Source organism: Crocodylus siamensis, chromosome 2 (genome assembly GCF_052110815.1).
Source record: "Crocodylus siamensis isolate JL-2025a chromosome 2, ASM5211081v1, whole genome shotgun sequence".
NCBI classification, from domain to species: Eukaryota; Metazoa; Chordata; order Crocodylia; family Crocodylidae; genus Crocodylus; species Crocodylus siamensis.
The window spans coordinates 26,391,508-26,412,587 of record NC_143396.1 but is presented as its reverse complement, the minus strand read 5'-3'; the positions used below and the strand labels follow the sequence as shown (position 1 = coordinate 26,412,587).

The following is a 21,080-nucleotide window of genomic DNA, read 5'->3' as shown; positions in this document are numbered from 1 at the left end:
GAAGCAGATCTGTCCTCAGGACATGCTTACCCCATGCAAAAGAGTTTGGTAGGTTATCATTACAACCAGTACTTAGATGCGTTTGAAATCCTACTCTACCCAATTCAAATCAAGGAACTAAACCCATGATACCCCACATCCCAGTATAGTGTCCCAATCACCCAGGCTAGTCGGTATTCTAGAGCAAGTTTCTCTTAATCCTTACTACTGAAGCTGTTTCACTCTCTATAAAAAAATATTCATTGGGAAAACAGAGAAAGGTACTGACTCTACGCAGTCCTGCAGTTGGATAAAACACCTAATGGGAATGTCTATACATGTGCTTTACTGCACAGTGGCCTATTTTAACAGCAGCAAAAGGCCCAGCTGGCAGGGCCCCTGTGCCAATAGGAGCAGGGGTGGGCAAGAGGCAAAATGAAAAACATTAAAGGAGCCGCTGTAGGGGGTACTTCCCGCATGATTTATGGAAATCCCTAGGCACAATATGATAAGGGTATCTGTCTTTTTTGTGAGAAGGACTATCTTGGCTTATGCATCTCATCTCAGGGGTGGGTACACAGGGGAGAATTCTAACTACTTTTGAGGACTGGTGCTTAGGCACCACCCCTTATCCCAACTTCTCCCAGTGGCTACTTTAGCCTGTGTCTCATATAGTTCTCTGCCTTCTGGAGGTCTGTCTATCAGTAGAGGCTAATAAACTGTGCTAGCTGAAGAGGTAGCTTTTTTTAAAATGAGAATGAATAGAAAGAAAAAAGTCATATATACATGTTCTGTATCTCTATCCACCTCTGTTGTTTAGGTTTGAAATGTTAATGTGAATATATTTCCATATCAATTTAGACATAAATAAAAGCATTGCTGTAACACAAGACCCTCAGGATATAAGACTATAAGTAAATGAGGAATTAGAATAATTTTTATTTTCTAAGCTGAAGAAAATGTAAATTATATACACACAAGATAAATAACGGAAAGTATATACTAGTGAGCATAGTATTTACTACTCTCTCTCAATGAGTACTGCAAACTTTCCAAGACCAGGTAACTGCATTCTCAAACATGCTGTCTCCTTTTAAAGTGCCAATTAGCCTGTCCACAAAGCCACACAAATGTAGCAACACTACTTCTGGTTCAGAAGACAGCCCACATGGACAGGCTTGGTACACTGGAGGGTACCACTGCCTGCTGTAGTAAACTGGTGATGTACTCAAGGTTACTTAGCTACTAAGCCTGAAGTAACTGAAGTAGTGAACATCGTGAGTACCTTAGCAGGACTGGGCTCAAAAAGTATTTGGAAGGATTAGAGAAGGAAAAGAATGACATGCTTAAGACAACCTTGTTTTCATGTTACCCTCAATTTCCAGATAAAGCAGCAATTTAAAAAGTAGTCTTTTATTTCATTACACCCTTACCTGGTTGTAAAGTGCCAAGAATGTGTCCATTTCTATATTCTCCAAAAGATCTTCAAGCACCACATTATTCCATTGCTCTTCTCTTAAGCTGAAGTGAAAGAGAAAATGAACATTCTCCTCATTTAGTGTTATAAGGAAACAATTCATGTCCAAATTCATCCATTCAGAAACATAACATTTTCTTGGCAGATCTTGTTAATGTTTTATGGCATGCTTACTTAAACAAGCTAAGAACAGGTTTCCTTTCCCCATGTTCACCAAAAGGCTGTCTGTCTATTTTGTCACACTGGAAACCACTAAAAATGCAAAGCAGAATCTGACCCTAATCTTTTACCTAAAACACAAATCCAAAATCTCTTAAAAACATTCAGACAGCTGACTTCCTCTTCTCCCTTTGTCTCCTCAAAGATCAACACATCTACCACCATACTTTTACAAAGTTGTGGGGCTTCTGAGGTTAAGCACTGCTGGGGAGAGACAGCTCCCAGCAAATTCTCTCTCAAGTCTAATTATTTTCTCTTTCTGAACTGAACCACAAGGCCCATTTACCATGTTTATGGGTCATCTGGGGTAGGTTGTGAGGCTTCCTTATCCTGCCTTGTATTCTGGAAGCCAGCTGAGCTGCTCCCCTTACTGTTCCTTTACAGGTCCCTAATGGAAACTTTCTGGTGAACTAATGACCCAACTCTCTTCCTAGAGATCTCTCAGACATTCTTCTGCAACATTTGTCTAGGTCCCACTGTTGGCTGATGCTTTACCAACATAATTAGAGGGCTCATAGCCTAAAGTACAAGGGTGCAAATGTGAAACATTTGATCTTGAAAGCAGAGGTCTGGACTCCTTTTGCCATGTCTAAAACCATTCCTTATGAATCAATCCAAGTGAAACCAACTTAATTCAGAGCTCTCTCACAGTGCTACATGAAACTCAGAGCACTAAATGACCATGGATCTATGTAATTCAAAGAGGTATTTTTATTATTTAATTTTGCAAAGCTTCATCTATACCTGCTTTGTAATATTTGTTGTCAAGACAGCAATTTCCATACCAAAAAACCTTCAAAAGCATATATTTTCCTATTTTTGTTTAGAGATATCTTTGCTCTAAAAAGAAAAATCCATTTTCACAGGGACACCTGGAAATGGGTCTGCTTGGCTAGAACAATTTGTATATCCAAGCAAAACTGATCACAGAGAATTCAATTTGCATCAAAATGTGCACAAGGGGGGAAGGTAGAAGTGAAATTCAAGCAGGTTGCATTTCATTGCAAATATTTCCCCAGAGACTGACAGCGTGGTTTTCACAGCACTCCCTATCCTGTCTGATAAACTTATGAGAACACCAGAGTCAGTCTCGGTTCCTTGGTCTCCTGCTTGAACTGTGGAATATTAGTATTAAGCCACTGGCCCATACCAGAAATGCTGAATGCAATGCAAGGTGTTACAATTCACAGCTAATCAGTTTATTATTTAATGCTGCTATTGCAATGGTTTCCAGCAGCCTCAAGCACAATTTACACCCCAGCATAAATGGGAGATGCGCAAAGCTAGGTGTAGCATACACTGGCCAGCAGAGCTCAGGTTTAGGTGGCAGATGGTTACTACATCCACACACAAAGAACCAGGATCTGCCCACTGGTTTTTGGAGCAAGTTAAGGCAATAAGGCAACTAAGTATGCTTATGGGCCTAACGGGTGGATGAGAACTGGGCCTAAATTCTTTCTGAAAGGACAGAATGCTTCCCTGCTGCCAGGAAAGTAACACTATCTCCCCCGAAGAATACAAGCTCACTGATACCCTGTGGTGGTAAGCAGATGAGTGAAGATATTTCTCAGTTTCTGGAGACTTGAGCAGTCTTCCTGAAAACACCTTTCTGCAGAACAGTCTGGACATTAGTTTTTCCCCAAATTCATACTGACTAGAGGCTGCCTGGCATTTTTAACACCGTGCTGGGATACATGTGATCTCCTGTGTGAGGAGAATATACCCACAGGGGCACACCTGCACAAAGAAGGGAAGATATAGGAAATCCTTACCCTTTGGGGCAAGGGAGGTCACTGGAGCAATCGGAAAATGCCACATCTGCAAGCTCAACATGAGCAGAATGCAAGCCAAGAGATGTGACTTAGGCAGAAGTCAATACCTGGCTAAACTCAAGGACCAGTGACCAGCTTTCCATTGGGTGCTCCAGCACAACAGGTGGTTAGGTCTGCCCTGCTATGCGTCCCCTTCCCCCTCAGACTGGGGCACACAAAGCACACCTCTGACAAAAGCCTACTTAAACCTTATCTGGATGCTATAGAGAGGAGGACAGAGTAAATCTATCCTGCCAGAAGCAGAGAGATGAGCAACCTGTGACAAAGAACCCTCCTGAGAACTACCTGCTTTTTGACAGCCAGGATTGCAGGTCACACAATAGATGAAAAGCAAAAAGGGCAGTGAAAGTACTAACAGTAAGTGCTGCTGCATGACCAGCTGTTATGAACCATCTTGATCATTCCCTATATGCCCTTCATGTTCCCTGCACAGTAATCTCCCCCATCTTATCTTCAGACATCACCTCCAGAAAGTGCTCCAGCAGATACTCCCACAGCAGTTTCAGTTAGTTCCAGGAAATGGTGGACTTCTCCCTTCCTTGTAAGAAATGTTGCTATGCCCTCATTTGGCAGCTCAGCAGGGACCACTGCTTGCGGCAGCAACGCAACACAATACCAAAGTACCCTCCTGCCTGCTGCAGCATTTCCTTTCTCCAATACTTAGTCATCCTCAGTGTTCACATAAATCATTACCACAGCATTAGCAGGGGATCCGTTTGGCCCAGTCTACAGATCTGCTTGGGCCCCCTCTTCCCAAGCTATCTCCCCTTACCCCACCTTCCCTGGAAAACAGAGAAACCCATTGGTCACCAGTTGGAAAAACTGGTCATCACAGCAGTTGGAGAGACATCTAGCAGTCCAGAGGCTTGCAGGTAGAATCGACTCATAGGAGTGGCACTCAAAAGTTTACAGCGGGAAAATCAGGGGAGTTCAACTGCTTTGGTCCTTCACTGTAAATCTGACATACTCGCTGTTAGATTAGAGCCAATGGTCACTAACTCCTTGGCTAGCAGTGCCTTATTTGCTGTTCAGTTCACAATAATGCAGAGGAAAATGGGTATGAAGGACATGTTCACAGAGATGAGAATGAAAGCAGATGGGAAAAGGAAGAGTGAAAGGAAAATATGCATCTGGCCCCTGGGCCACATTTTGCCTGCCCCTGCTTTATGCTCTGCCACTGCAAGAAGGATGCCTGATACCACAGAGACATGTATGTACAATGACAGGCTGGGGCTGGCAGCTGCTGTACACTGATGGACCTTCTGTCAGCAAAACTTTAAAGGCTTTATATGAAGAGACAGTCCCTGTCCTTCAAAGCTTACAAAACTTTAAGACGGCTCTTTCTTCAGGGTATGCTACAACCAATGAAGACCACAGTGACAAAGCTAGTTTTGGAAAAGGCAGTAATTTGTAATACCAGAAAAACTTACCTTTGCTGATGTAGGTTTACTAAATGGTTACATTTATTCATGGCTTGACTTAGCAAAGTAGAAAGTTGTCTGCCTGCATTAATTTCTACAACTTCACTTGAAAGTCCAAATCCATCTGGATTCCATCTCTGCCTATTTATTAGGTTCTGCTGATGTTGAGCTGACTCCTTATGTAGCATTTCATATTCCAGCTTTCTGTCAAGGTCTTCAATCTCCTAGAATATGAAAACATATAATGATAAAAATGAGTAATTCATCTTGGAAGAAGAAATTTCATTTGGGGTTAAGAAAAAAGATACCATCATGGAATTGCAATATTACTTTATTCCATTCTCATTCTTCCAAATAACTTGCAGTCACTATGTTTTCCAAATCACTGTGATGGCTATGGTAAAACATGACTAGTAAGCAATGAGTGTCAGAACAACACCCTAGAGTATATCTTTGTTCTGCTAAAAGCCAGTGGCACCTGAAAACTTCCAGTGAAGACATCCAGAAGATATAATATCAGCACAACAGACTGAAAAGAGAGACTGATATCTTTATAAGTAGCATAAAGCTGCTGAAACACACTGTTGAAAATGCATGCACACACATTTTAGTTATACTGAATCAATTACCAATACTAAATAGGTTGGAAAATGCTGAATGCTATTTATGATAACACAGGATCTATAAAATAATGTCAGTATGATGAAATAAGAATACTTTTTGAATGCCCTTAGGAGGCTCAGTAGTGGCATTTTAAAAATCAGGGTTTTTAGTGAAGAGTTGGTGAGAAAGCGTGTTTGTGCTTCACTTCTGGGTTCTGCATCAGACTTCCTTGGTATTCTAGACAAGTCATTTACTTTCTCTGTGCCAACTATAATTCGGAGAAAATAATACCCTCTGACCTACTTTTTCACTGTCCTCTTTATTTAGACTTAAGGACATTAAGCAGGGAGCCTCTAAATAAGTGCATGTCCAGTACTTGGCATCAGGCTGAATTTAAGTCTTGTGTGCTAAGATAGCAGTGAAAATTAATACTAATGAACTATTCATAGGGAGGTAAAACAAACTCATATGCACTGAAGCATGAGTTTCTTCTACTCTTTGGTTGAACAAGCTCTGATGCAATTAGTGTGAGAAGTTACTATGGCCTCCGGTTTTGGTGTTTTCTATTTAATAGGTATGTCAACTAAATTTGCCAACTGGTGAGATGAATACGCAGAAATAAAACAGAGCAACAGGCAAGCTTTGATTAGCAGGACAAAGTCTATACTCATCAATCAAAGCAGGTAGTATAAGCAGAAAGAGTAGCAAACAAAAATGTCACCAGCCTGGTCCTCAGACCAGATAAGGAACTCAGCACTACATCTTTTTTTCTCTGGCTCTTCAGCTATCCTTTTTATACCACTCTCCCCTCCTCACCCAAACAGCTGAACAAGGAAGCTGGCAATAATCTGTTTCTGAATTGGAAACCGGTCCTGCCTTGGCACCTGTTACACAAACTTCAGAAAAGGCAGTAAGCCTCATGAAGTGAGTTTAATGCTTTGTTTCTGAGCTAATCTTATCAGTGTGAAAATCAAGTTATGTATGATTAATTAAAACTTTTCCAGATGTGTTGTCCACACACATATTCTTACTTATGGGCCACTCTGAAGCAGTGCCCGCATACAGGAAGGTGGGGCTTGGAGTCCCTCTAGCTCCAGGTGAACAGAAATTGGAGGACTGGTCTGCCGAGCACTGCATCTGCCCAAGACACTTCTACAGGGGCATACTGCTTTGTAAACAGAGCTCTAGGGAACTGTCCCGCAGCAAATGGTTATAGCAGTGTTATGCAGAAATGCTATGGACATAGCCTGAGTATGATGAATGATGGAATGTATCCATATTTCTGATGTCTCCACCACAGCAGCCTTGCATCATAATTTTATGCAGCCCGAGATTTGTTTAGATAATAGCTAGGCTGGTGTCACTGTACTTTCGGATGTGTCAGCTACAAACAACTAATGACATAATCATATCTGCAAGAGACGAATGAGGTTTGAGTTAATCTTCTGGCCCTGAATAAAAGCCTGTGACTACTTTGGGCAAGAATACAGAATGTGTTTGTGTAGTTACTTTATTTAGGTAGAACGTAGTGTTGGCGGGGGGGGGGGGGGGGGGGCTGCCATGAGTTCTTAGATCCCACCTTGCAAATGTAATTACTACCAAGAAAGCCATTTCCATGGAGTGGTATAGCGGACAGCATGCTATTATAGATTCAAACGGTTCCTAACCCCTCATCTGGGGAGAACTGAAAATGTTACCATATAGAGGCCCCTGATGTTGATGGATTCCCTGAGCATGGGAGAAGGATGCCACTGCATGCTGGCTCCTGGTGCCAGAGGGAATGGTACTGCTCTGAGTCTTTTGACCCTATGTGTGAGATAGAGTCCAGGAAGCTATCCAGAAGAAGAAGCTGCGCCTGACTCTTTCTGTTCTTTTATATCCTTAGTTTGAACAGAAAGAACTGATGACAGCACTGGTCTTCCCCAGGCAAAACAGGCACCTTGTGTGGCAATCCGAATTATGCCATCAAAAGAGGAACAAGGCCCAAACCTTGAATATAGAACTGATAAAGCTTAGAAAAGGAAGAACCAGGTAAGAGGGAAAAACAGATGCAGCTGAGTAGTTGTGACAAGATGCCACCAGGGCTTTACAACAGCACTGATGAATGAGGGCAGGCACCAGAAGGCAACATTTGAGAGCTGTACCCTGCCCTGGATCAAAGAAAAGATAAGAAAATAACTCTCAGCATTCTTCCCACTCTTTTCTGAAAGGAAGCTGTCAGAAAGCATGAGCTTTGCATTTTTTTCTATGGCTTGAATGCTGTCAGGAACTCTAAAGGAGTCCTCTGGCTGAGAACCTGGCAGAGCAGTAAATATGCCCTGGTGTAGGGACCTGGGACAGGTATAGCTAGAGCATACTCTCCTCTTACTGCTACAGCAAAAACATCACCAGATGAAGCACTAGGTGGGAGACACCCTCAAGTGAGAATGCATATGTGGATAATTGTGGACTCAAGGGAGACAATATTTGTTACAGATCTGTTTAATACAAGGATACTTTAAACCAACTTGGAACAGTTTGTTCAGTGTGTTGACTCTAACATACTATATTTAAGAAGAAGACTGTTGAGATGATAGCATTAAAATTTAACAAGGAGTTTTCATGATGATAGCTGTCTAAAGATGCTGTTTAGCAAAAAGGTTTCACTTTTAAAAAACCATATTATTTATTCTACTTCATGTTCTCCTGAGTTCTATTTGGATAGTCACAAATGGAAAACAAACATTTTCTTAGGAAAAGAGAGCACAGAACTATGAAAAATAAAGGGACAGAAAGAAATTATGAAAAAGTAAGTTGTCACTTCCAAAAACCTGCTGCAGAAAATATGATAAAGGGAAGCCAGAAGGCTCTAAGGAAGTTGTTTTTGTTTGTTTAGTTTTATTTTAAAATGACTACAAAGACACAATGTGGGACAGCAAGACTGACTATGCACTTTGGGCGCCCCATAATTATGATTTATCACATAGCTGTAGAATTCATCATGTCAGGCACCACCACATACGTAACTGATCTTGCATTATTATCAAAACACTACAGCATTCTTCATGCACTATCTTTCCCATCTTTACCTGTGTGATCGAGATTACTATCTGTAACAAATATCACTTTTAGACAAAAAAGTCATAATCTGGACTGTGGAGCACAGTACTGTCCAATTTTTTTGCTCTGTGGTGCCCAATCCATCTGTGGGCTGGATTCAGCTGGTGGGCCTGATCTGGCATACGGGGTGAGCATGGCAGGACCTGGTCTGCCCAAGCAGATGGGCAAATCCATCCAACTGCACAAGGGGGAAAGGGTGTGGCCTGGCCCATACGTGCAAGGAAGGGTAGGATTCCCCCTACCCCACCTAGCTTCCTGCTATTCAGGAGGTCCAGGCTCTGCTCCAGGTGGGCAGGGTGTCCCTGGCTTCATGTATGTATGGGAGAAAATGGGGGGAGACTTTCTCTTCTCCCACAGTTTGTTCCATGGGGAGACCCCAAGAGTCCTTAGTAGAGCCATCTAATTCTTTCAGCAGTGCCACTGAGCAGTGAGCACTCCCCCAACTGGGCAGCAGCAGCAGTGCAAACTGTTAACTCCTTTTTATCCTTCTCTAACAGCCTGCTCTATAAATGTGTAGCCATGCACATAGCATGATGTCTTCATTCCACAAGAAAAGTTATGCTGTGATTGGAATAACATCTAAAGATGCCCTCACTCACAAAAGCTTTTATATATGCACATACACACACCCTGCCTAAACTAGAAAAGACAGCAGAAATATGAGACCAAATTTTCAGCAAGTATAACTCAAGATAATGCCACAGAAGTCAAAAGGGTGTCAGCCGTTGCTGAGCTGGCTTCTTGGCAATTGCCCTTTTCATAATACTGTTACTTACAGGCCTGTGTGCCTCTAAAATCTGGGTACACTCCGACTTCGATAGTATTTTAGATGCACTTAGATGTTCCAGAAGCAAAGCTTGTACACTTATGATGGCAGTATAGCTCTCTAATGTTTTGGATTTTTTATCAGTCTTCTGGAACTGTAAAGCAGCAATGTACTCTCCAAGTTTATTCTCCAGGGCATGCAACTGATGCTCCTTTTCAAACAGCAATTCATTCTGGACCTAGAAAATCATAAAATGCCAAATGTAATAACTTTAACAAAAATTTTATATATATATAAAGCAGAATGGCTAATATAATATCAGAATGGATAATAAAATCAACAATTATTTTAAAAATTATTTGATTTTTTATATAAACAATTAAAAAAAAAAATTTTAAATGCAATCTTTGGCATTTTAATCTTGGTTTAAACAATGCCCACGTCAATCAGAAACTTGCCATCACTCCCTGTGGAGAAGAGGTTAATCACGAGAAGTTCCCAAAATACCTCATTGTAACTTTTGATCGGAGCCTCACCTTCCCTGCTCATCAGTGGATTGTTGCTAAAAAAATGAAAGCACAAGTTAACCTTGTGCATAAACTGGATGGAATGACATGGGGAGCAAATGCAATCATGCTTCGAGCAGGCACTTAGCACTTGGTTTCTCTGCAGCAGAATACTGCTCCGTAGTCTGGAACAAAAGGGTGCACACAAAGATTGTTGATAGACAGTTAAATGCTGGTATGAGGATTACATCAGGAACGCTAAAATGTACGCCATTACCATGGCTTCCAGTCCTAGCAAACATTGCTTCCCCACCGCATGGCCACGATGCCTCATGCATGAGGGAATACCATAAAGTCACTGGTAACCTAAACCTCCCAATCAACAAGGATATCACCATGCCACCACTGGATAGGCCCAAATCTAGAAAACCCTTCTGGAAATACGCCAAGCAACTCTACGATGATCACAAGAGCACCAAAGAACAATGGAGGGAAGCCTGGGCAAATAGCAACCTGCCACAGAAATACATCATCAGTGACCCTACAACCCCTCAGACAGGATTTGACCTACTGAGAAAGATTTGGTCCTCCCTAAATTGCATCCAGACATTTCTTAGAAAATGTGGTCATCTACTCCCTAAATGGAGAATCAAAGAGAGTCCAGGTTTGCAACTGTGGTGTGATTTTTCAGATGGTGTAACACATTGTGAGCAATTGCCCAATGAGATCATTTAATGGTGATCTAAAAATCAATCCATGCAGCTACCCCTGAAGCAGTTGAATGATTATCACATTTAAAAATGTATCTATGAATGTTGTATTCCTAAAATGTCATACGAAAAAAGAAGAAATTTAATGTGATGGTATAACAGCATACATTGAGGCCTGAAATTACTATAAATGAGATAAAAGAATTACATTTAAATAAAAATAAATATTCAAAAAGCACTTGTTTGCTAACGGGGCATGGTGGCAGAACCTGGAGAGGTATGAATTCCAGCTCTCATACAGATTTATGGATGTCAAAAGTACATACTAGCAACATCGCTTTCTTGTCTGCCTTTGGCTATAGGAACAGATATGGCTTGTCTACACCAGAAAGGCAGTTAGCTATGTTAGTCTGACGTTGTAACTCGACCAACATCACATATGCCACCCTCTGCTTACAGTGGCCCTCTGCAGTCTACACTGGACAGATGGGGTGATCCTCATGTGTAAGCGTGAACAAACAATCTGACATCAGTTCGAGAAAGACACACAGGCCTGGAGCAGAACACTTCCATCTCTTTGGGCATTCCACGGCTTACTCAGGGTAGCTGTTCTTATACTGGAAGGCTTTAAAAATGCACTTGAACAGGAAATTGTGGACCAAGAAATTATCCAGAGACTGGATTGTATTAAAGATGGCATAAACAGGGACGATGGATTCTTATCCCATTATCTAGATTAGGTTTTGTGACCCTTTTGTCCTTTGGGTTTATTACTTGCTTGCCTCTTTCAGCACTACTCCTCCTTTCTACTCTTCCTTCCCTCCCTCACTCCATGTGTTTTGTATTCAAATCACTCTCTCTACTTGATATACTGCTCTGTGCATGTCCTTTTACAGTATCTGATAAAGTGATCTTGGGGCCTCAAAAGCTTATGCTATATATCAGTGATTTCATAGACATTAGGGCTGGAAGGGACCTCAAAAGATCATTGAGTCCAGCCCCCCACGTGAAGGGCAGGAAGTCAGCTGGGGTCATAGGATCCCAACAAGATAAGCATCCAATTTTCTCTTGAAGGTGTTCAATGTAGGTGCTTGATCCACCTCCGATGGCAGGCTGTTCCAGACCTTGGGGGCTTGGACAGTAACGAAATTCTTCCTTATGTCCAGCCTGAAACGGTCTTGCAGGAGTTTGTGACCGTTCGACCTCGTCATCCCTTGGGGCGCTCTGGTGAACAGACGTTCCCCCAGATCCTGGTGGTCACCCCTGATAAACTTATAGGTGGCCATCAGATCACCCCAGAGCCTGCACTTTTCCAGCCTAAAGAGCCCCATGGCTCTCAGCCTGTTGTCGTAAGGTCTGTTTTCCTGACCTCTGATCACACGCGTAGCTCTTCTCTGGACTCTCTCAAGCTTCTCCACATCCTTTTTGAATTGTGGAGCCCAAAACTGGATGCAGTACTCCAGTTGTGGCCTTACCAACACCGAGTATAAGGGGAGAATGACGTCCCAGGACTTGCTTGAGAAGCATCTATGGATACAAGCCAGCATTTTGGTTGCTTTACTAGCCGCAGCATCGCATTGGAGGCTCATGTTCATCTTGTGGTCAATGATGACTCCCAAGTCTCTTTCTTCTGTACTGCTAGCCAGCGTAGCACTGCCGAGCCTATAAGGATGCTGCAGGTTTTTCTTCCCAAGGTGGAGAACCTTGCATTTTTTGGGATTAAACACCATCAGGCTCTCGTCCGCCCATTTGCTGAGCCTGTCCAGGTCAGCCTGGATCACCCGCCTATCTTCTGGCGTGGATGCTTTGCCCCAAAGTTTGGTGTCATCGGTGACCTTGGCCAGTCCGCTCCTGACTCCGATGTCCACATCATTAATGAAGATGTTGAACAATATGGGTCCAAAGACAGAGCCTTGGGGGACCCCACTGGTCAGAGGACACCATGATGAGTGACTGCCATCAATTACAACCCCCTGGGTCCAACCACGGAGCCAATTTCCCAGCCAGCGGATCATGGTGGAGCCAAGGCCACAGTTGGCTAGTTTTGCCAAGAGGTGATCATGGGATACCAGATCGAAGGCTTTTTTGAAGTCAAGATATATGACATCAATCTCTTCTCCCTTGTCCAGGTGATAGGTCACCTGGTCGTAGAAGGAAATGAGATTGGTTAAGCAAGACCTACCCACAACAAACCCGTGCTGGCTATTGCTTAGGAGGTTGGCGTCGGCCCATCCATTAAGGATGGCCTCTTTAATAAACTTTTCTAAGATCTTCCCCGGGACAGAAGTCAGGCCGACGGGCCTATAGTTTGCTGGATCCACTTTCCTCCCTTTCTTGAAGATAGGCACCATGGCCTTCTTTCAGTCTTTGGGCACTATACCAGAGTGCCAAGAGTTTTCAAAGATCTGTGCCAGGGGCTGGGCTATGATGCTCGCCAGCTCCTTGAGTACCCCGGGGTATAGATTGTCAGGGCCGGCTGACTTGAAGGTATCCTGGCTGATTTAGTTAGTCTATTGATACAAATCTACCCCTAATCTTATTTATATCAGCCAAATAAGCTGTTAGAATTTGAATTGGTATATTTCCTGATAATTAAAAAAAATTAGTAGAACTTGCTGGCTCAGCTGCCAGCAAAAAGGGTTTTGACTGCAACGGCCTCTTATGCAAGTACACACAGATTATTTTTTTCATTCCAGTTTATTTTAACTAATTTAGTTCTTCATTCAAAATCATAAAATGAATTAGGAATTGAAAATGCAGGAAAGCTTATTTGCCTCTTCTAGTCTATATATAGGTTAGTCTATGTTTGCCTCTTTTAGTGTATAAATATAAAATGAAGTATGTGAGGATGAGCTCTATTAGTTTTGAAGTCTTGAAGAACATGGCACCAGAGTCTAGTGCAGGGGTGGTGAATAATTTTGGGCAGAGGGCTGCTTACCGAGTTTTGGCAAACTGTCAAGGGCCGCATAGGTAGCTCTACCTTGACAGGTGCCATGCCCCCTCTTTGCCATCTTGGGGTGGAAGCCCCGTCCCTAACCTCTGACCTTTGCCACCAGAAGTCCCTCCCTTTGCCCCTGGAAGTACTCCTTTGGGTAAGAGGGTTTGCCATCTTAGCATGGGGAAAAAACCCCAAATTATATACTAAAAATCAAGCACCCATAATAAGATATTTTAATTAAAAATATATATATTTGTCCTGATTTGTGTGTGTTCGTGCTGTATGTGTTGAAGTGATTGCATAACAGCTCAAAATGCAGTCTTACTCTTGTACAATGTGTGGAGTATGCAGGGGTTTTGGGGGTATAGGTAGGTTGCTGTGGGGTTTGTGGGCATGTGTGTGTATGGTATTTGTGGGGTGTATGGGGGAGGATGTGGCTGTGGGGTTTGCAGGAAGGGATTGAGGGTATGGTGGGCTGTGCATGGGAGCCCCCTGAGTGTGCCTCCCCGAGCCAGTCAGCACCTGCCCCCAACAGCCCAGAGCCCATGTGCCCTATGCTGCCTCCCCACCACTGTCAACAGTGTGCAGCCCCAGTATGCCCCGCACCCGCTCTGCACCACTCGATCACATGCAGTGGTAGTATCAGGGAACAGCATGTACAACTGTGAACCTGTGTGCCCCACGCCAGCTCCAAGCGCGTCTGTCAGGGCTGAGCAGCAGCGGCAGAAGAAATTGAGCAGAAACTGCTGCTCAGTGCAAGGAAAGTGGCCCCTCACCCTCACTGGGCAGTTTTTGCTGTGGCCACCTGGAGCCCACACTGTGCTAGGCTCTGGTGTGGCTCCTTCACTGCCACTTCTGGTCTGCCCAGCACGGCAACAGTGACAATGTGGAGCAGCTGCAGGGAAGCTCACAAGTGGTAGTGAAGGAGCTGTGCAGCAACCTAAAACAGCACAGGCTCCAGATGGCCACAGCAAAAACTGCCCAGTGGCAGCGAGAGGAAGGGGCTGATTTACCCATGCCAAGCAGCAGTTTCTGCCCAGCTACTGCTGCCACTGCTCAGACCTGACACGGTGGAGATGCAGGTCAGCCACGCATGGGCTCCAAGTGGCTGCAGCAGGAAGCACCAGCCACGGGGGGAGAGAGGAGGAGTTTTCTCCCCACACTGAACAGCAGTTTTTCCCATGCCACCGCTGCTCAGCCCCGATGGGAGAGTGGGAGACGGGCCAGGGCTACACATACTGGTCCCCACCTGTATCACAGAACTAGGGTGAGGGGGACTGGGAATGAGTGGGCATGTGGGAATGCAGAGACAGCTGGACAGGCGTGGGGAGCCCACACCAGTGCCCTGGGACCAGCACCAGCAGGGCCCACAGCAGGGCAGCAGGAGCATGGGGTCCAAGCCAGCAGGGGCCCTATGGAGCTGGGCCAGCTCCCCTCTCTCCCTGCTGGCACAGCTTAGCCTGGCTCCATAGACCCCTGGCAGCCCGTGCCCCACACTCCTGCTGCCTTGCTTTGGGTTCTGCTGGCCCTGACCCCAGGGTACTGGCACAGGTCCTGTGCTCCCGCACACCCACTCGCTTCCACTCCCCTTACTCCTAATTTCCCACCCACCCATTGGCTGCTCTGCACCACGTGGCTCCCTGCTGTGTGTCCATGATGGCAGGACTCAGCAGGAGTCGGCGATAGCCCACAGTCTTCCCGTGCCTCCCTGCTGCCTCCCCACTTCTTCTAACCTGAATTTCCTGCTCTGGTACAGGGAAGCATGAACAGCCCCAGGGGAAAAGCCTCTGCTAGGCAGGGGTTTCTGGCTGGGGTATGGGGTGTGGTGGGGCTGGGGGGGTCTTGCTGTTGCAGGGTCCTTACATGGATTTCCCTTAGTCCTACTGTCCCTGGCTCCTGTCATCTTTGACAGGAAGCCAGGGCAGTTAAATATTAATTTTCTAAATTTTTGAGGGGCTCCGTGGGGTGGATAAAATGGCTGGTGGGCCAGATCTGGCCTGCAGGCTGTATTTTGCCCACCCCTGGTTTAGTGCACCTATTAGGCATGTAATTGGATTTAGAAGCCAATTTAGTGTGATGCTATTCTATGCTGTTAAAGTCTATTAAATACACAAACTTTTGTACTACACAGTCATGTTATCCCTAAAAGTAAAAAAAAAAAAAAAAAAAAAATCAGCAAGAAGGAAGAAGACCTACTATCTTTTGCATTAACTGTCTTTCAGGGATTTGAGCAGAGTGAAATAGTGTCACACTTAGATAAATGAGTCCACTAAGATACTAGATGGAAGAGAAACTGGCCCACAGTGACTAAAAGCAATCTGCTATAGACAATACTTCCTTTGCTTAATAAATCAGTTGATTTTAACTGGAGAATGTTTTGCATTTTTCTTATTTTTATGTACCCAGCACATTTGCTAATAAAAACAATTTAAATGCTATTTTGAGTACTTTATTTGAAACCCAATTTCCATCAAATGCAGTTTGACACAAAGCACAAGTAGAAAAATAACCAAAGAGTAAATAAGTAAATAGCAAATGTGATATTAAAAAACTTAACATAATGAAATATACAGATTAAGTATCTAAATAAATGTATGATAATTGACATACTTGCTATAACGCGTATAGGTATAGTACTGCAGGTTAGCAAGCAGTATAGTACTTCAGGATAGTAAACTGTCAAGGGCCATAAGCATAGCCCTGCCCCTTGACAGGTGCCCTACCCTCTGGTCACCCACTTGGGACTGGAAGTCCCAGCCCTAACCCCTGATTTTTGCCCCCAGAAGTTGTTCCCCTTGCCTCCAGAAGCACTCTTTTTTGTGGGGGGGAGGTTGCCAACTTGGAACTGGAAAAAAAAAAAAATCACACACTAGAAGTCAAACAACTACTATAGCATATTTTAATTTTATTTCAAAAATATTTTTGTCCTGATTTATGTGCGTTTACATAGTATATATAGATGTGATTGCATAATAGGTCAAAAATAAAGACTTACTCTCATATACTGTGTGTTGGGGAGCGTTTAGGACATGGTTAGTGAGGTGGGAGGTGTATGATGGGGTGTGCTATGTGGGTGGCTGTGTGGGGGTCTTGTGAGGGGGTGTGACTGTGGTGGGGTATAGGGCATGTGTATATGTGGGGAAGTTATGGCAGGATGGTGTAGGCAGGATGGTGGTGTGGGTGTGGGTGTGTGAAGTTTATGGGGTGTGAGGAAGGATGGAGGAGTTGGGACCCCCAGCACGTCTCTCTCCCCCATGGCACACAGCAACTGCTGCTGGCAGCAGTAGCAGCGGAGTTCTTGGGGTGCTCATGACCCATGGAGGCACAGCCACCCAGCAGTGTGCGGCTCCAGCCAGTTCCAGGAGCTGCATGTGGCAGCAAGGAGTGGAGCAAATGGAGCCGACGGCCTGGCCCCGCTCCCTGCCACCATGTGCAGCTCCTGGGACTCAGTTGGAAGTGGCAGGGAGCCCTGCTGCCTGCTTCCCAGTGAAGTAACACAGAACTAGGGTGCTCACTGAAATTACCAAGCAGAAGATTTAAAATCAACAAAAAGAAGAGTGTCTTTTTTATTTTTCTTACACATGCATAATTAATGCATGGAACTCACTGCCAATAGAATAAACTGGCTCAGAAACGTATTAAAAATGTATGGAGGATAGGACAATCAGAACAGTTGGGGATGTAACCTACTGATGGTGATGAGGAGGGTATAACAGGAGATATCTGACTCTACAGCCCAGGTTTCTGAACTTGCCCCAGGCAGTTTTGGGGCCAGGCTGACAATCAGCTGATTGTTCCTGTCCTGAGCTCAGGACAGTCCCAGGTCATGCTGGGTTATGGACACCTGGCTTTAAAAACTGTCCACTAATACCTGATACCTCCATTTCTTGATGTATATAATTAGAAACTCCAGAAATGAGAAGTGCCAAAAATTCCAACTAAAGCTGCTGTAATCTGGTAAAGACACCTAAAAATCAGGTTCTTAAATCAGAACATCTCAAAAATAGAGATGCCTCAAACTGGGAGAGACTTGCAAATTTGGGTTTTAATCTCTCTCTCTCTGAACTTTTAGCTCCCTGTAGTCTAAGCCAATGAATTGGGAGGAGACTTAATTACTACTCAAAATAATTTGAGACTCTCGGGTGTAAGGGACAGTAATAAATTATGCAAGAATAAAGTTACCCATTTCAAAAGATACATTTTTAAAAAATATCTAATTCTAACATGTTTCAAATCAGTATCTTCTCTTCAACACCCACAATAAAATGTTTTGTTAGATTGCTTTGCCATGGTGTTCTCCTAATGGCAACAAAAAATATGTACTCATGTAAAAAGAAAAGTACGGGTGTGATCCTCACTGGTGTAAAGAGTGGAATAGCCTCAAGACCAGACTGAAGTAAATTTTAATTACATTGATTTATACAAGCTGAGGGTCTGCCTTAACTTTTCTATATATTCCTCCACTGATGAAGAGATCATATGTGATTCTCTCAAACCTCATAACCACATTACTTTTATATTATGCTAATCAGAATTATGAAACAATATATTAGTCCCATTCATTAACTTTTAGGATCATTTAGCAGATTGTCATCAGGTTTTCAGAGCCCTAAAATGACAAACAGGTAATATGATGCTCATGAATTTTTCTCTGGCATTATTAGTGATAAGACTGCTGTCTAGAGTGATTGCATATCATTCAAATTTTATTATACAATAAACAGAGCTACATTTAAAATGTGATTTGCAACCAAATCTGCATTTTTTCAAAAGGACCCATGTGACATTCTCTGAAGTTTCTATTAAATTATAGCACATGTCCTTGAACAAAAGAGGGAGTTATTTGTAGAAAACTCTTGAAACCAGCCTCAACAACTTAAGTAATAAAAAGCCTTATTAAAGAGGCAAACTGCATGCAAGATGTGTTTCCTAAATATTCTTAGCAAAAACAGGGCACACAGACGCATGTTATTAATGCACAGCAATAAACTTCAGTGCATATGGCGCCAGAGCTTATTGCTCCCAGGCGCCATGTTTGAACATATGCCCAGAACCACAGCGTGTTGAGCCAGGCTGGAGCAGCCCCAGCTGGCTGGGCATCTGGGCGGGGGTCAGCCTGCCAGCTTGGGATCTATTCTGATCCAGCTCAATGTGCTGCAGAGGGGCTGGCTAGGGCACGAGGGCACTTCAGTGCAGGGCTAGCTGGGAGGCAACCCCTGCAGTGAAGCACCCTTGTGCCCCAGCCACCCCATCAGCTTCTACATGTTGTTGCTGTGTAGTAAAAAACTCCACCACAGAACAGTACTTATGTTTACAAGTACTAACCTACGGCAGAGTTAATTAGTTTATTGTGTCCTAATAGCACTGCTTGTGTAGATGCTATTACATTTACTGATGAGCTAATTAGGCAACTCAACAGTAAACATCTTTGATAGATGTGTCCAAGGTGTCTCAATATACTAACAGAGGATCTTAGCATCTTTGTTATTCTAATAGGAATTGCTTTCTTGAAGCAACAAACCAATGTCGTTAACCAAGCAACCATGTTGGGAGAAAATATCAGATTACCCTTTTTTTCCCCCATAGAACTTGAAGGTCCTGCAGCCTTTTTAAATGGTCCTTAAAGGAAAGAAGGCTTAAATAGGTGCTGCATTCCTAATTTCATAAAACTGGGAAAGTTACATGACTCCTCAGTTTATGGTCACACTGAAACCACATTTAAACTGTAGCTGATCAGGTAAGTGTACTGATTATACCAATATAATAAAGTGGTACCAAATTTCCTGGTATCTGATATTCTCCGAAAGCCCTGGCTCCCGAAATGCATAAGAATCTCAGCATTCATCGAACTAAGTGTTTCTATTCTTTCTACTTACAGAGAAGAGCTTGGAAAACTTGAGTGTTTAATTGCTCCAACCTGAGAAGAAAAATAGAAAGAACTTGGTGGGCATTTCTACACATGCTCTGGAACTGTGGGGGGGGGGTGGATGTGTGGGGCAGGGGTGAGTGCAGGAAGGGGGAAGGGTTAATTAGAGTGGCTCCAAGAGCCACTCTAATTAAAGTGCCTGAAGCATCTCATGTATCAGCATCTCTGTGCTTAAAAATGGCAGCAGGGGTGCTTTAAGTAAGCACCCTGCCTTCATTTTTAAGTGCAGGGATGCTGATATGTGAGATGCTGGAGTCTGCTACAGCATGGTAATTACCACTCACCAGCAGACTCCATTAATCCAGTCAGCTCTGATGTGCTGTAATTACAGCGTGTTGGAAAAGCCTTGCTGTAAATGTATAGGCAGGCACCCAATAATTTTAAAAATCGTTTTTATTTTAACCCTAAATCTTTGAAGCCAAATCCTTTTCCACCTCTTGGGCATCTAAGTGAACATAGGTACCTAGGTACAATACTTTTCCACCCTGTTCAAATCCTGAAAATCCATTAATGCATCTACTTTTACAACACAAAAACACTTCATTCTTAAAAATGAGTCACAAACAAGCAGAGGAGGAGGACTCCCCTAACCTTTTGTATTAACAGTTTTTCAGGAATATGAGTAGCATCCAATTTTGTGCCTAACAGGTAGGAAAAAATTGGCCCTTGGTATTGGCAATACTGATTCTGTTTTGTCTTTATGTATGTCCGTTTCCTCAATATCTCTTCCTTACAAAAGCAAATGTCTGTAGAACAGAAGTAACTGTGATACAGACTTACAGCTCCTGAGAAGGTCCCTAGGCATGCAGTTGGCCTTTTCTCTGATGAACAGTTTGATGGGCTCTGCCATGGTGCCATGGGCAGCTTTGCAGGTGATTTCATTCTAGGAGTAAGCCTGTAAAAATGTTCATCTCATAGAAGATGGATTGCATGTGTGGGGAGGGTGGTGCTGAGGGTGGAGAGGTGAGGGGCTGAATTAGGGAAGAGGAGGAAGACCACAGCTTGCTACTTGGTTTGGAAAGCCATGAAGGTAGGAGTGCTGTGCGACAGTTGTCTGGCACAGCTGGAGTCACAGAAGCTTGAGTGAACCTGGAAAGGTCTTGGATCCCTGTGGAGGATATTGAACTAACTCCAGCATTTTCAGGAAGAGAGGTTACCTAGTCTTTGCCCAGAAACAGCCATTTCTCATTTTTATGCATTTGAGATCACTCAATTGAAAAGGGGGAAAAAAGGCTTTTCAGAAAGGTGAGAAACTTATTAAAATAGAATCCAGGCTCTTTGTTCTCTGTGAACTGTTTGTTATTGAAATGCTAATACCTTTAGCATTTCTTTTATATTCTCACAGTCCAGCAGTTCATGACTATTCAGAGATGCATACTGTATTCCAGAGGCATTGATAGGAAATCAAATAAAGATAAAAACTTCTGCAGAACATTGTGCAAATCAGGACTTTGATTTAGATTACACAAGACAGCCAGTTCCACCCCAAATCTGATTTTGTTTAGCATTATTCTGTCAAACCATACTTCTTTTCAAAATTCAAAATGTTATTTTGAGATACCTTTATTTCTAAACCAAATATGTAAGACCTGGTAGCAAGACTG

At 43.3% G+C, this 21,080-nt stretch overlaps 1 protein-coding gene across 1 annotated transcript in view; it reads right to left on the bottom strand.

The window, feature by feature from the left end:
• The window catches only part of EVC2 (EvC ciliary complex subunit 2), a 181,904-nt gene that overhangs the window by 19,676 nt on the left and 141,148 nt on the right, over positions 1-21,080 (bottom strand). The window contains exons 15-17 of the mRNA XM_090035570.1: positions 9,407-9,634; positions 4,938-5,152; positions 1,413-1,500 (exon numbers count right to left, since the gene is read on the bottom strand). Coding sequence (XP_089891696.1) covers positions 1,413-1,500; positions 4,938-5,152; positions 9,407-9,634 — 531 coding nt within the window. The remainder of the gene's footprint in view (positions 1-1,412; positions 1,501-4,937; positions 5,153-9,406; positions 9,635-21,080) is intronic.